Source organism: Embiotoca jacksoni, unplaced genomic scaffold (assembly GCF_022577435.1).
Source record: "Embiotoca jacksoni isolate LCO1_2020_lvr unplaced genomic scaffold, fEmbJac1.0.p SCAF_33, whole genome shotgun sequence".
Lineage (NCBI taxonomy): Eukaryota > Metazoa > Chordata > Actinopteri > Embiotocidae > Embiotoca > Embiotoca jacksoni.
Window position 1 is genome coordinate 1120945 of NW_027185385.1, and position 13786 is coordinate 1134730.

Here is a 13786-nt window from a genome sequence, read left to right on the forward strand (position 1 = left end):
AACTCTGATGAAGGAAAGAACAGAAACGCTGATCTTAGTGAGGAGGTGTGGTCCACCCCGTTGCTAGGCAACACGTCCTTTTAAACCTTAAAACTTGAACTTTTATCTTTACGAGAATCTATTCCTACCGAACTTTAAGGGAACATTTTTAGAAATGTTTTCTTTCCCCACCAGGAGGAACTTGTGACTACGGCCCTGATGTTCGTTTTCTCAGCTCTTCACCTTCTCTGATTAAACAAGTTTCATCTCTTCTTTTCTTTTCTTTTCTTTTCTTTTCTTTTCTTTTCTTTTCTTTTCTTTTCTTTTCTTTTCTTTTCTTTTCTTTTCTTTTCTTTTCTTTTCTTTTCTTTTCTATCTTTGTGTTTGTGTTTGGAAGGTGTGTTGCGTGACTGTCCATCTTCATCAGCAGCCTTTTGTTTCTCTTCAGATCATTACAATCCTTTTTTTGCCTCGAGCTCCTCGCTGGCGTCTGATCTCGACGCTGCCGCTCAGCCAGAGACGCTGATCACAGGTACGGCTGCAGGACAGCTGGCGTGACAGCAGTGACGTGTTGTGTAACGTTTGTCATGAGTTGAGGTGTACTGATGCGGTGTCTCTTAGTGAATTAGAGCCCCTCCCCCTTTTTTTTTCTTCCTGTGAGCCTGTGGGCGGAGCCTGCATTGTTAAATGTCCCATATTGTAACATATCCATCTCTTTTTTAATGTTATTATAAAGGAGGTCTGGTTTAAATACTGTAGGTGAACTCTGCTCTTTGGATGAGCCATTTGTACCGCTGTAAATTTGTGATGTCACAAATGTCTGCCGTCAGCGTGGCCAACTGTCCAACCTGTTATAAGTCAGAAAACATGGAGCAGCTAACAAACTACGAGACTTTAGTAAAGGTGTGGTTGGTCCGGGGGAGTGTCACTCTGGAAAGATTCAGCCAATCAGAGGAGGTCATCGATATCGACGTACCTTAAACACAGAACGGTTTGTTCTTAAAAAGTTAGATGAAAATTTGGTGCTTAAAACCACAAAAATATCTCTAATGGAAATCAAGAAGGAAAAAAAAACGCTGCGGAAGTGTCAAATATGGGACCTTTAATTTTGCCGTAGTTTTAAGCTAGCCGTGTGAAACGTTGGACTTTCCTACTCCTGCTGCTCTGGTATCTTCATGGTCTTCTTCCCTCCTCTTCTCCTCTTCCCTCTTCTCCTCCTCCCTCCTCTTTCTTCCTCCTCCTCCTCCCTCCTCCCCCTCCTCCCCCTCATCTTCCCTCCTCTCCTCCTCTCCCCCCTCTTCCCTCCTCCTCTCTCACCCCCTTCCTCCTCCCTCCTCCTCCCCTCTCCCCCCTCTTCTCCTCCTCCCTCCTCTTTCTTCCTCCTCTTGTCCTCCCTCCTCCTCTCCTCCTCTCCCCTCCTCCCCTCTCACCTCCTCCCTCCTCCTCCCCTCTCCCCCCCTCTTCTCCTCCTCCCTCCTCTTTCTTCCTCCTCTTGTCCTCCCTCCTCCTCTCCTCCTCTCCCCTCCTCCCCTCTCACCTCCTCCCTCCTCCTCCCCTCTCCCCCCCTCTTCTCCTCCTCCCTCCTCTTTCTTCCTCCTCTTGTCCTCCCTCCTCCTCTCCTCCTCTCCCCTCCTCCCCTCTCACCTCCTCCCTCCTCCTCCCCTCTCCCCCCCTCTTCTCCTCCTCCCTCCTCTTTCTTCCTCCTCTTGTCCTCCCTCCTCCTCTCCTCCTCTCCCCTCCTCCCCTCTCACCCCCTTCCTCCTCCCCTCTCCTCCCCCCCTCTTCTCCTCCTCCTGTCTTCCTGTGTGTCAGACTCCTTCTGTGGGCCTTACACCACCCCCCCAGTGTTCCAGTGTGAGGCTGCTGTTGGTCTGTTCAGAGGTAGGTAACTCCCGATCAGACCTCAGACTCCGTAACACTCAGGGTTTGTATAATGCTTTTATTTTCATTACTTTCATCATCAACAGTCAAAAATCTCCAAATATGACATTTATTTTCACATAAAATTTGAAAATTAAAAAAGTTGGAATGACAGAAATTTTGGCAATATTGATGGAAAAAAAAAAAATTAGAATAGCAACCACTAATTTTTCTGTTAACTAATTGATTCATTTTATTTATTTATTTTTTAATAAAGGTGTTTCCTAAAGCTGGACTTTTATTCACAGGGACGAGTTTTTAAGGAACTGAAAGGTTCCTTCAGCTCCTGTTTCCACAGTGTTTTAAAGGAGATTAAAGTCCTGTGATGGATGTTATTCTCCTGAGTTTTAGTAACAGTGGGCACACAGGTTCATTAACGCCACCTGCTGGACTGGAGAGTGACCAACCATCATCCATCAGTGACGTCATCATCCATCAGTGATGTCATCAACCATCAGTGATGTCATCGTTGGTTTGTGAACGTTATGAATCCTCCAGTTCAGATTCTGTCCGTCACCATCTTGTTAGTTCAGAGCGGTTTGGAGCAGGAAGTGACCATATTTGGACGAGCTGGGGGAGGAGCCAGAGGTGGATCTGACCGATCTGATCGGAAACCTGACGATACTACGTCCCGCCCACCGATAGCTGTAACCTGACTGCACCGCAGGCCTGTCAATCAAACAGACACGCCCCCAAAAACAGGTCTTCTTGAATCTTCTTTTCTAATGAATGAGGGATTATTTTCAGATGGACCTCCAGAAAACTAATAAGAAGGAGTGACTTTAGCTAACAACACCGAGATAACTGATGGACACATTTTATTCACTTTGGATTTGATGAGAGAAGTTGAATGGGAGTCTATGGAGCCGGAGGCTTTTTGGAGCCGACCTCTAGTGGCACTCGCTGGTATTGCAGCTGAAGACACTTCTGGATCAGAACCATTTTACAGACCTGAAGCTACGTCAACTAATATTTATATATACATCCAAATATGGTCACTTCCTGCTCCAAACCGCTCCGAACTAGTAAAGATGGTGACGGACAGAATCTGAACTGGAGGATTCATAATGTTGACAAACCAACGATGACATCACTGATGGTTGATGACATCACTGCTGGTTGCTGGTTGGTCCTGATGCATCAACCTGTGTCTGAACACCACCAGTGTGTGACGTCACAGAAGAAAACAGACGTGTCTTTTGAAACCTGTTTTTTTTAAATGTCTCCTCTGCTTGTATGGATGCTTTCCTTCCTTTTTTCTTCCACCCGTGTTGGTGTTGAGAAGAACAGATGTTTTGGATCTTGAGGTATTTTCTTGTGTCCTCAGGGTTTACCGGCTCCCCGACGCCCCAGCAGAACTCTCCGGGCCTTCATGTCGACTTCGACTCGGTCTTTGGGAACAACACCAACGCTAACAACCTGGACGCTGCAGGTATGTGTTGGACTGCTGCAAGTTGCGCCTCCTAGTGGCCGTCCTGAAGGCAGCGGGCCTCGTGGCCTCTGCTGCCACCTGAAGGCTCGGAGGCAGGTTGCATGTTTATTGGATCATGTAGAGCAGGAGTCTTCAACGTTTTTCAGGTCAAGGACCCCCAAACTGACAGAGCAGGGACCCCTACTATAGATACTGTATAAAATAGTGTTTTATATTAAACTGGAGGAGTGCAGGAGGTTTTGAGGGACAGGTCCAGGCTTGGAGGGACAGGTCCAGGGACAGGTCCAGGATTGGAGGGACAGGTCCAGGCTTGGAGGGACTGGTCCAGGCTTGGAGGGACAGGATCAGGCTTGGAGGGACAGGTCCAGCCTTGGAGGGACTGGTCCAGGCTTGGAGGGACAGGATCAGGCTTGGAGGGACAGGTCCAGGCTTGGAGGGACAGGTCCAAGCTTGGAGGGACAGGATCAGGCTTGGAGGGACAGGTCCAAGCTTGGAGGGACAGGTCCAGGCTGGTCTCCTGCTGAATGTGCATTTCTGACTGCAAGATAACATCTTCTGCCTCCATTTATCGATTCACTACAATATGTTGGATTCATGTTAATGTCGATTTAAAGACATTTAAATTTGTTAAAAAAAATTAAAACTTGTCTAATCAACCAAAAATTTCAGGGACCCTCTGCAGTACCTCTGCGGACCCCCTGTTGAAGACCTCGGATGTAGAGGATCTGGAACAGATAAAAAAAAAATCAAAGTGCTGCACTTTGATTTGTTTGTGTGTGGTTCATGTAAACTACAAATGTCCAAACCTCATCAGATTATGAAAGAAACTTTCTATTATGGCAAGTTGAATCTTTTTATGAAGCCGCCAGCTTCTTTGGGCTGCTGGTTCTTCATTGGACAGAAGGGTTTCATTTACAGACTTAACACCTGGTTCACTGTTTGGAAAAGTAGAATAAAACCTTATTATTGCTGCAGGGAGAACGTCTGTATGCACCATTATGTTTATCAGCCATTGAGGTTTTATACAATGTTTATTTGCTTGTTAGTTGTTGTTTTTTTATAGTTATTTGTATTGTCATCACTTCCAGTGACCATCCCATGATAATTCAGATTGTCAGAAAGCAGTGAGATCGCCTGAGACTGTCACTTGGGATTTGATTGGTAGTTAAACATGATTCTCCTTGTTGCTCGGTAGATAAGTCAGTGACATACAGCTGTGAGCTTTTCTGAGATAAAACACCAAACACGTGACCGATAGTTTCCAACAGCTGGTCTATCTTTGAGCTTCTCGTCATTCTGCTGCCTCATCAACATGTTCATGTGCAGACAGAGATTATCTGTGATGTGTGTTTTCTGTGGCTGCATTTAGACACACTTACTCACATTATTGTGTGGTGCCTTTTTATCACACACACACGCACACACACACACACACACACACACACACACTCTCTCTCTCTCTCTCTCTCTCTCTCTCTCTCTCTCTCTCTCTCTCTCTCTCTCTCTCTCTCTCTCTCTCTCTCACACACACACACACACACTCACAGCCACAGCCTCTCTGAAATCATCTATACCCAATCGAATTCCTGATCTGTTACAATGGTAACTCATTAGTTGTCAGATGTTCCAGCAGGTGGGTTTTTTCTGTCTTTACACAGCTTTTCCAGTGTTTTGTTGATCCTGTCTTAACTTTTTTGCCGGCATTGAATAAAAAATGAGCAGATATTTTTCTTTGGTATACAAAAGTGTATTAGTTTCAACATTTGTTGTCTTTGTTCCATTTTTAATTCAATATGGGTTTGTGATTTGCAAATTATGTTACTCAACATCATAAAAAAAATGTTTCCAGTTAAAAAACAAAATTGCCAATATTAGCCAACAGCAAAACAGAAATAACTACAGAAAGAAATAATACCAGACAGAAATAACAACAGAAAGAAATAATACCAGAAAGAAATAACAACAGAAAGAAATAATACCAGAAAGAAATAACACCAGAAAAAAATAATACCAGAAAGAAATAACACCAGAAATAAATAACAACAGAAAGAAATAATACCAGAAAGAAATAACAACGGAAAGAAATAACAACACAACGAAATAATACCAGAAAGAAATAATACCAGAAAGAAATAACAACGGAAAGAAATAATACCAGAAAGAAATAACAACAGAAAGAAGTAACAACACAACGAAATAATACCAGAAAGAAATAATACCAGAAAGAAATAACAACGGAAAGAAATAATACCAGAAAGAAATAACAACAGAAAGAAGTAACAACACAACGAAATAATACCAGAAAGAAATAATACCAGAAAGAAATAACACCAGAAAGAAATAACAACAGAAAGAAATAATACCAGAAAGAAATAATACCAGAAAGAAATAATACCAGAAAGAAATAACAACGGAAAGAAATAATACCAGAAAGAAATAACAACAGAAAGAAGTAACAACACAACGAAATAATACCAGAAAGAAATAATACCAGAAAGAAATAACAACGGAAAGAAATAATACCAGAAAGAAATAACAACAGAAAGAAGTAACAACACAACGAAATAATACCAGAAAGAAATAATACCAGAAAGAAATAACAACACAACGAAATAATACCAGAAAGAAATAATACCAGAAAGAAATAACAACGGAAAGAAATAATACCAGAAAGAAATAACAACAGAAAGAAGTAACAACACAACGAAATAATACCAGAAAGAAATAATACCAGAAAGAAATAACAACGGAAAGAAATAATACCAGAAAGAAATAACAACAGAAAGAAGTAACAACACAACGAAATAATACCAGAAAGAAATAATACCAGAAAGAAATAACACCAGAAAGAAATAACAACAGAAAGAAATAATACCAGAAAGAAATAACACCAGAAAGAAATAACAACGGAAAGAAATAATACCAGAAAGAAATAACAACAGAAAGAAGTAACAACACAACGAAATAATACCAGAAAGAAATAATACCAGAAATAAATAACACCAGAAAGAAATAACACCAGAAAGAAATAACAACAGAAACAAATAACACCAGAAACAAATAACACCAGAAACAAATAATATCAGAAAGAAATAACAACAGAAAGAAATAATACCAGAAAGAAATAACAACAGAAAGAAATAACAACAGAAAGAAATAATACCAGAAAGAAATAACAACAGAAAGAAATAACAACAGAAAGAAATAACAACAGAAAGAAGTAATACCAGAAAGAAATAACAACAGAAAGAAATAACAACAGAACGAAATAATGACAGAACGAAATAATGACAGAAAGAAATAATACCAGAAAGAAATAACAACAGAACGAAATAATACCAGAAAGAAATAACAACAGAAAGAAATAATACCAGAAAGAAATAACAACAGAAAGAAATAACAACAGAACGAAATAACAACAGAACGAAATAACAACAGAAAGAAATAATACCAGAAAGAAATAATACCAGAAAAAAATAATACCAGAAAGAAATAATACCAGAAAGAAATAACACCAGAAACAAATAACAACGGAAAGAAATAATACCAGAAAGAAATAATACCAGAAATAAATAACACCAGAAATAAATAACACCAGAAAGAAATAACAACAGAAATAAATAACACCAGAAAGAAATAACAACAGAAAGAAATAATACCAGAAAGAAATAATACCAGAAATAAATAACACCAGAAATAAATAACACCAGAAAGAAATAACAACAGAAAGAAATAACAACAGAAAGAAATAACAACGGAAAGAAATAATACCAGAAAGAAATAATACCAGAAAGAAATAATACCAGAAATTGCATCTCAGTTTTTGAGGCTAGCTGCTGCCGAGTGGAGCGCTAACAGCTTGACTGAAGTGTGATGTGACTGTTTCAGTGTGTGGTAACTACACCAAACTACCACCATTAATCTGGTTGAAATAACGATGTTCCTGAAGTCTCACTGAGTCTCGGTGTTTGAGTTGTCCGCTGCTCACGGTCTGACCGCTCTCTGTTCTCTCTCCTCTCGTCCTGGGGTGTGACTCTGCCGTGGGGTGTGACTCTGCCGTGGGGTGTGACTCTGCCGTGGGGTGTGACTCTGCCGTGGGCCTGTTTGCATGGCGTATGCCTGACCGGGTGAGTTGACTTCACACACACTGATCTCACTCGGCCTCCGCTGAGTGACGGTTTATTTTTGGTTCATCCACGCTCACCATCCTCTGTGTTCCTGTTTGTCTGTGTTGTCATGTTGTTGTCTGGTCTGTTCTGTCTTCACCTGTTGTGCCCCCCCTCCCCTCCTTCCTTCCCTTCTTTTCCTTTGTCCTGCCCCCTTTGATTAAGATATTTTAGGGACCATCCTCAAACCCACAGTGGCGTCCTCCCCGAATCAGGCTCTGACCCCAAACGGCCAGCAGGCCCACAAGCTGGTGTCCACCGACCTCGACTCCTCTCTCGCCAATCTGGTCGGCAGTAAGTCGCTCTCCCTTTTAATAATCTGACATGTATTGTTTTGTCTCCATGTTTAGGCTCCATGTTCAGGTGTGTTGCTCACCATCTTCTGTCCTCTTTAGATCTGGGAATCGGGAACGGCACCGTCAAGAAGTAGGTGCCCTCCAGTAGCGTCTGACTTCCTGTCCCTGATCCAGCGTGTTGACCACGTCTTAACATTGAGCTTCCTCTCTGCAGCGACCTCCACTGGAGTCAGCCGGGTGAGAAGAGGCTGACGGGCGGAACCAACTGGCAACCAAAGACGGCTCCGTCCACCACCTGGAACCCTGCGACCATGGTAGGGCCCGTTTCACTGTGACTCCTCCCACCGTCCGACCACTTCCTGTAGTCGCAGTGATTCTGACACACACACACACACACACACACACACACACACCACACACACACACACACACACCACACACACACACACATGGGTTATTGATCATGTGGACACAGGTCCAAACAGCTGATCACTCATCAAAAGTCACAAAGGATGACTCGAATGAAGCAGATCAAACAGCATCTAGAGCTCTTATTTTGACAGCTGATGTCGTCCTTGTTTCTATATTCCAGTCACAGACGCTCTGTTCTGGAAACATACGCAGCTTTTAGGACCTTTTAGGACCTTTTATCTCCATGGTTAAAAATACATAAAAAATGATGAGAACTAAAATATTTCTGTGATGTGCAGCAGGATTATTACCACAAGAAGTGATTACACATTTATGCCTTTATCAGGTAGTGCTTTAAAAAAAAGTGGTTTTTCTTTCTTAAATTGCAATTTTCTTCTAATCCTGCAATTTTCTGCAAAAACTCCAATAAAATCAAAATATTTGAGAAAATCCACCACAAAATCAAACATTTTTGATCGCAACAATCACAAAAGAACTCAGTGAAATCCTGGCGGGACGGACCGAGAAGCAGAATCACTCATTAAAGGATAATCCCTCACATGATGCAAACAACAGGTGTAATGAGACATGTGACGTGTACCTGAAACAAGTGAACCCTGTCAGAGAGGAGGACTCCTGAATGAGAGCTCCCGCTGCAATGAAAGGAGCACAGTCTGTGATGAAAGCACCCGTTTTGGCACCGGCGTCACGTCTGAGTCACCCGCCAACGACTGAATAGTTAATAAAACCTATCCTTCCCAGGGGGGCGGGGCCTCATACAGATCTGGGTTTGTTATCCCTGCAGGGGATGTTGGGGAGGCGAACAGTGGACACAGAAAGACTCTCTACTTTGTTCTCTCTGATACGTTTCCTTAAGAAGCACCTGCCCGTCAACTGTCAACTCTCCTTTCACCTCCCTGTTGAACGCAGTCTCTCTAACAGAATACACTTTTTATACCTTCATAATTGACTCTTAACTCGAAACCACAGACTGTTTCTAAAAGAGTTCGTAGCTTCAGGTCTGTAAAATGGTTCTGATCCAGAAGTGTCTTCAGCTGCAATACCAGCGAGTGCCACTAGAGGTCGGCTCCAAAAAGCCTCCGGCTCCATAGACTCCCATTCAACTTCTCTCATCAAATCCAAAGTGAATAAAATGTCAAAAAAACATTCACAAACCAACTACTGACGTCAATCTGATCAGAAACCATGACGATACTACGTCCCGCCCACCGATAGCTGTAACCTGACTGCACCACAGGCCTGTCAATCAAACAGACACGCCCCCAAAAACAGGTCTTCTTGAATCTTCTTTTCTAATGAATTAGGGATTATTTTCAGATGGACCTCCAGAAAACTAAGAAGAAGGAGTGACTTTAGCTAACAACACCGAGATAACTGATGGACACATTTTATTCACTTTGGATTTGATGAGAGAAGTTGAATGGGAGTCTATGGAGCCGGAGGCTTTTTGGAGCCGACCTCTAGTGGCACTCGCTGGTATTGCAGCTGAAGACACTTCTGGATCAGAACCACTTTACAGACCTGAAGCTACGAACTCTTTTAGAAACAGTCTGTGAATGTGAGGTGTGTCGGAGACACCTGAGAGAAGACATAGTACAAATACAAAAAAGTTAGCAAGAGCTCAGCAAGTCTGTTGGATGGAGGGATCCTGGAGACATTTGTAGATGTGTTTTAGGTTCATTGATGAACAGACTTCAGTGTGACGCTGCGTCCTGATTCTGGAGGATCATCCTGTTTTTTTGTGTCACCTCAGGCTCCATCTGTCATGGCCTTCCCTGCAACCACGCCGACGGGCATGATGGCATATGCAATGGTAAGTCAGCTGGGAGTGTATGTTCACCTCCTGTCTCACACTCACACACACACACACACACACACACACACACACACACACACACACACACACACACACACACACACTCACCCCACAGGCAGATCTTCTGGTATGACTCGGTCTGCATGTTGAACACTTCCTCTTCACTGATGCTGCTTTCCATCAGTGTGCTGCGTATTTATTTGTGATGTTTATGTTCAGATAAATGAGGATCAGAGTTGGAGGTTTGTTCTGAGACATTAAATCCTGGTTTCACCTCAAACATTCTGAACTCGGGGTCCTTGAACGTTCCACATTTATCTGCTGAGTTGTGATGCGTTCACTGACTCAGCTGTTTTTAGAGCAGATGGAAACCACAACGTTATCTTTGGAGCCTTCTGAATGCATCCATTCATTGCCTGCTGTGTTTTTTCCCATCAGCCCCCCAACATGGGCTCCGTGATGATGACGCAGCCCACCATGATGTACACCCAGCCTGTGATGAGGGCGGCCAACCCGTTCGGCTCCAATCCAGGTGCACAGGTAATGGACGTCCACTGTTTCAGAACCGGGTCACTTTCATCAGGCTAAATGAAACTCTGAGAGGTTCTTCTTTCAGTTGATGCGTTTTCCTGTAAGCTGAGACTCAGACTCGGAGACTCTGAGACTCGGAGACTCGGAGGCTCTTAGATATGTTTCAGCTGATGATCCCTGTGACTGCTGGGTTTCACATGTTCTCCTCCATCACACGTCTGATCAGAACCAGAGCTCTCCTCCCTCCGGACCTCCTCTCACCACCAGCTCTGTTTGTCCTCTGTTTGTCCTCCTGGTCTCAGTCTCCCACCTCCTCCAGCCCCTCCGGTCTCAGCCCTCTCAGAGCTCCAGGGAAGGACCCCTTTGCGCAGCTCTTTCTGCACAATTTCTCGTAGAGCGTCTTTAGGTACCGCTCGCCGTGTGTGTCGGCTTCATGGCGGCTGCGGGTCTCCGTGTGTCCACACGTGTCCACACGTGTTGCATGTGTCCTTCTCGTGTGTTTGAGCGGAGCTGCCCATCAAATGGATGATTTTAGTGGCGTCGTGTGACCTCCCTCGTCTCTGGCTGCTTTGCACTCTGCACACGTGTTGTTGTTCAACCGGGACCGACGGAGTCCAGGTTCATTTGGACTCTGCAGGACACTGAAGTTCTGTGTTTCAGGACTGTGGTCGAGTTGAATGTAACCGGGAGAAGTTTAATTAATGAAAGAAGGACAAAACAGCCAGACAAGATCTGAAAGTCTGATTAATATTTTGAAACAGGTGTTGATCCCAGAATACCTCTGAGGATCTGATAAATGGACTCCAGCTTCTTGGTGATAGAACTTCAGCTCCTGTTTTTCAATGCAAGCTTCACACACACCTTTATTTTCTCTCGTGGAGCCTTTCAGCTGCTGTTTCTGTACTCGGGTGTCATTAGAAGTCTGTTCCTATAAACCATGAAACCTCGCTGATGCTTTTCTTTTCGTCCTCCAGATGCAGTTCATGTAACCCGACGGGCGTCTGAAGATGATCCATGAACTATCGGAGCAAACGAACTCGCCTCTTTCTGAGAACGAAAGGCCCAAATCAGACTTGTTGAATAGAACCGCGGTGACTCGGAGCTCCGGCCGTCTGAGAGGCACCACGGAGGACATCGTGCCCATCTCGTCATGTCTCAGTCATGGAAGGAGGACAAGAATGTGTGCCGCCATTTTTGACCCACGTGGACGAAGAGAAACACGCCACCTGACGGAGAGCTGCCTGACATCGCGCTTCACTTCCTGGAAACAGAGTCGTCTCCTGTGTTCCTCTTTCTCCAGGCGAGGCCGCCAGAGTCACTTCTTTTGATTATCGATCATGATCACCTTCTTCCAACATCCTCCAATTAGGACACCGATCAGAAACTCCTGTTTATAACACATTTATTTTCTTTTGATGTATTGTTTGCAGTAGACATTCCTCGTGTGTTGTTTGTATTTATTTATGATTACCTGCAAAGAGGATTACATGAAACAAAACCAAGGAAATGTAAGTGGCCTCATTGTGGGAGGTCTTCAGGTTTATGCATATGAAATGGTATGATTGATTGTAGAATTGGGTTTCGAGTGATTGAGATGAATTTTTAAAAAAAGTTAATATAAAGAGATGTCACGTTTTGCTGTTGGGGCACTAAATATTCTGTACTCGCACGATGCCTTGTACAGCTGCCGCCGGTCACACTGACCAAAACTCATCAGCACCATCAAACCGGTCCAGTTGGTTCCCGAGTTTGTGGAGGGAACTTTTTTTCACATCAGTAAGAGCACTACATTTTGTGAGGGAGGCAGTTGGAAGGAATCTGCATTTATGCTTTTGATGCTTTCGGCATGCCATTTATTCTTCCAGCTAACGAACACGCAGGGTCCCTTTCACGCTCCGGTCATGTTTCCACAGGCAAGCACTCCAGTGCTGAGGACAGGGCGGGGCCTGTGGGCGGGGTCTGTGGGCGGGGTCTGTGGGCGGGGCCTACGGGCGGGGCCTACGGGCGGGTTCTGGGTCCGACCGGTAACGTGTGGGCAGAGAGGTCCAGCTGTGCAGGAGAATGGAGCGCTGTTGATCGGTGCTTTGTGTATATACGAGATCCTGCCAGTCACAGGAAGGAGCGGCTGCAGCAGTGGAACATGGTCGGATCATGAAAGAGGCCCTGAATACTTTAACTGAGCATATTTGGTGCATCGTCCCTGCAGATTATATTTTTGTTTGATTTTTCCAATAAAGTGCAAGCTTCCACACGTCTTCGGCTCCTCATTAACTTAGAGGAAGAAAAACACTGGAAGATGTTTGGCTTACTTTAACCATGAAGGCTCATGAACGTAAAGGACCGGAGAGGCTGACGGTCCGTTAGTTGAGTAAAAGCAACCGGTTCCATGACAACACATGGAGGATGATGTCTTTTGGACTTACTGTGTAATATTTACCTCTCAGTTCTAATGTATCAGAAACAATGTAGAGCAAAGAACAAAGAAAAACTGAACCAAGTGTCAGCTGAACAGACTGTTTCTAAAAGAGTTCGTAGCTTCAGGTCTGTAAAATGGTTCTGATCCAGAAGTGTCTTCAGCTGCAATACCAGCGAGTGCCACTAGAGGTCGGCTCCAAAAAGCCTCCGGCTCCATAGACTCCCATTCAACTTCTCTCATCAAATCCAAAGTGAATAAAATGTGTCCATCAGTTATCTCGGTGTTGTTAGCTAAAGTCACTCCTTCTTCTTAGTTTTCTGGAGGTCCATCTGAAAATAATCCCTCATTCATTAGGAAAGAAGATTCAAGAAGACATTTAACTTTGTTGAAAGAAGTTCTGTGTATACAAAAGTGATTATTATGTTTGGAGATTCTTCATCAGGTGGACAGTGCATAAACCACACAGGCCCACACTGTAAAAAAAAAAAGTGTTGGAAAAAAAACTGGCAGTTGGTTGCCAAATTTATTTTTATTTTTTAAATACAGGGAGTACGTAAACAACTTTACATAACAAATTGTGAAATTTACAGTAGCAATGTACTAAAATATTACATTTTAAACCTGTAAATACAACAGTTTTTCTGCTAAAAATGCATTTATTAAAATGATTATTATTAGAATTTGAATTAATAAACAGTTTTTTTTCTGTAAGATTTACAAGTAGTTGTTGTTTACTGTACATTAACTCCCATTCAATTTCACTATAAAATACAAACCAAACAACACTATTTAATTATA

The 13786-nt window shown here is 43.3% G+C and overlaps 1 protein-coding gene across 10 annotated transcripts in view; it reads left to right on the top strand.

Annotated features, from left to right (window-relative positions):
- Window positions 1-12823, top strand: part of picalma (phosphatidylinositol binding clathrin assembly protein a) — a 39983-nt gene extending 27160 nt beyond the window's left edge. For 4 of the 10 annotated variants that reach the window (XM_069165163.1, XM_069165168.1, XM_069165165.1 and 1 more), the window contains 10 exons: window positions 428-511; window positions 1792-1860; window positions 3227-3331; window positions 7693-7791; window positions 7893-7923; window positions 8008-8107; window positions 9979-10038; window positions 10480-10581; window positions 10875-10978; window positions 11547-12823. In XM_069165163.1, coding sequence (XP_069021264.1) covers window positions 428-511; window positions 1792-1860; window positions 3227-3331; window positions 7693-7791; window positions 7893-7923; window positions 8008-8107; window positions 9979-10038; window positions 10480-10581; window positions 10875-10967 — 743 coding nt within the window. In that variant the 3' untranslated portion in view covers window positions 10968-10978; window positions 11547-12823. Of the gene's footprint in view, window positions 1-427; window positions 512-1791; window positions 1861-3226; window positions 3332-7662; window positions 7792-7892; window positions 7924-8007; window positions 8108-9978; window positions 10039-10479; window positions 10582-10874; window positions 10979-11546 lie in introns of all 10 variants that reach the window. The other 6 variants (XM_069165169.1, XM_069165174.1, XM_069165170.1 and 3 more) reach the window with 4 other exon arrangements.
- The last annotated feature ends 963 nt before the right edge of the window (window positions 12824-13786 follow it).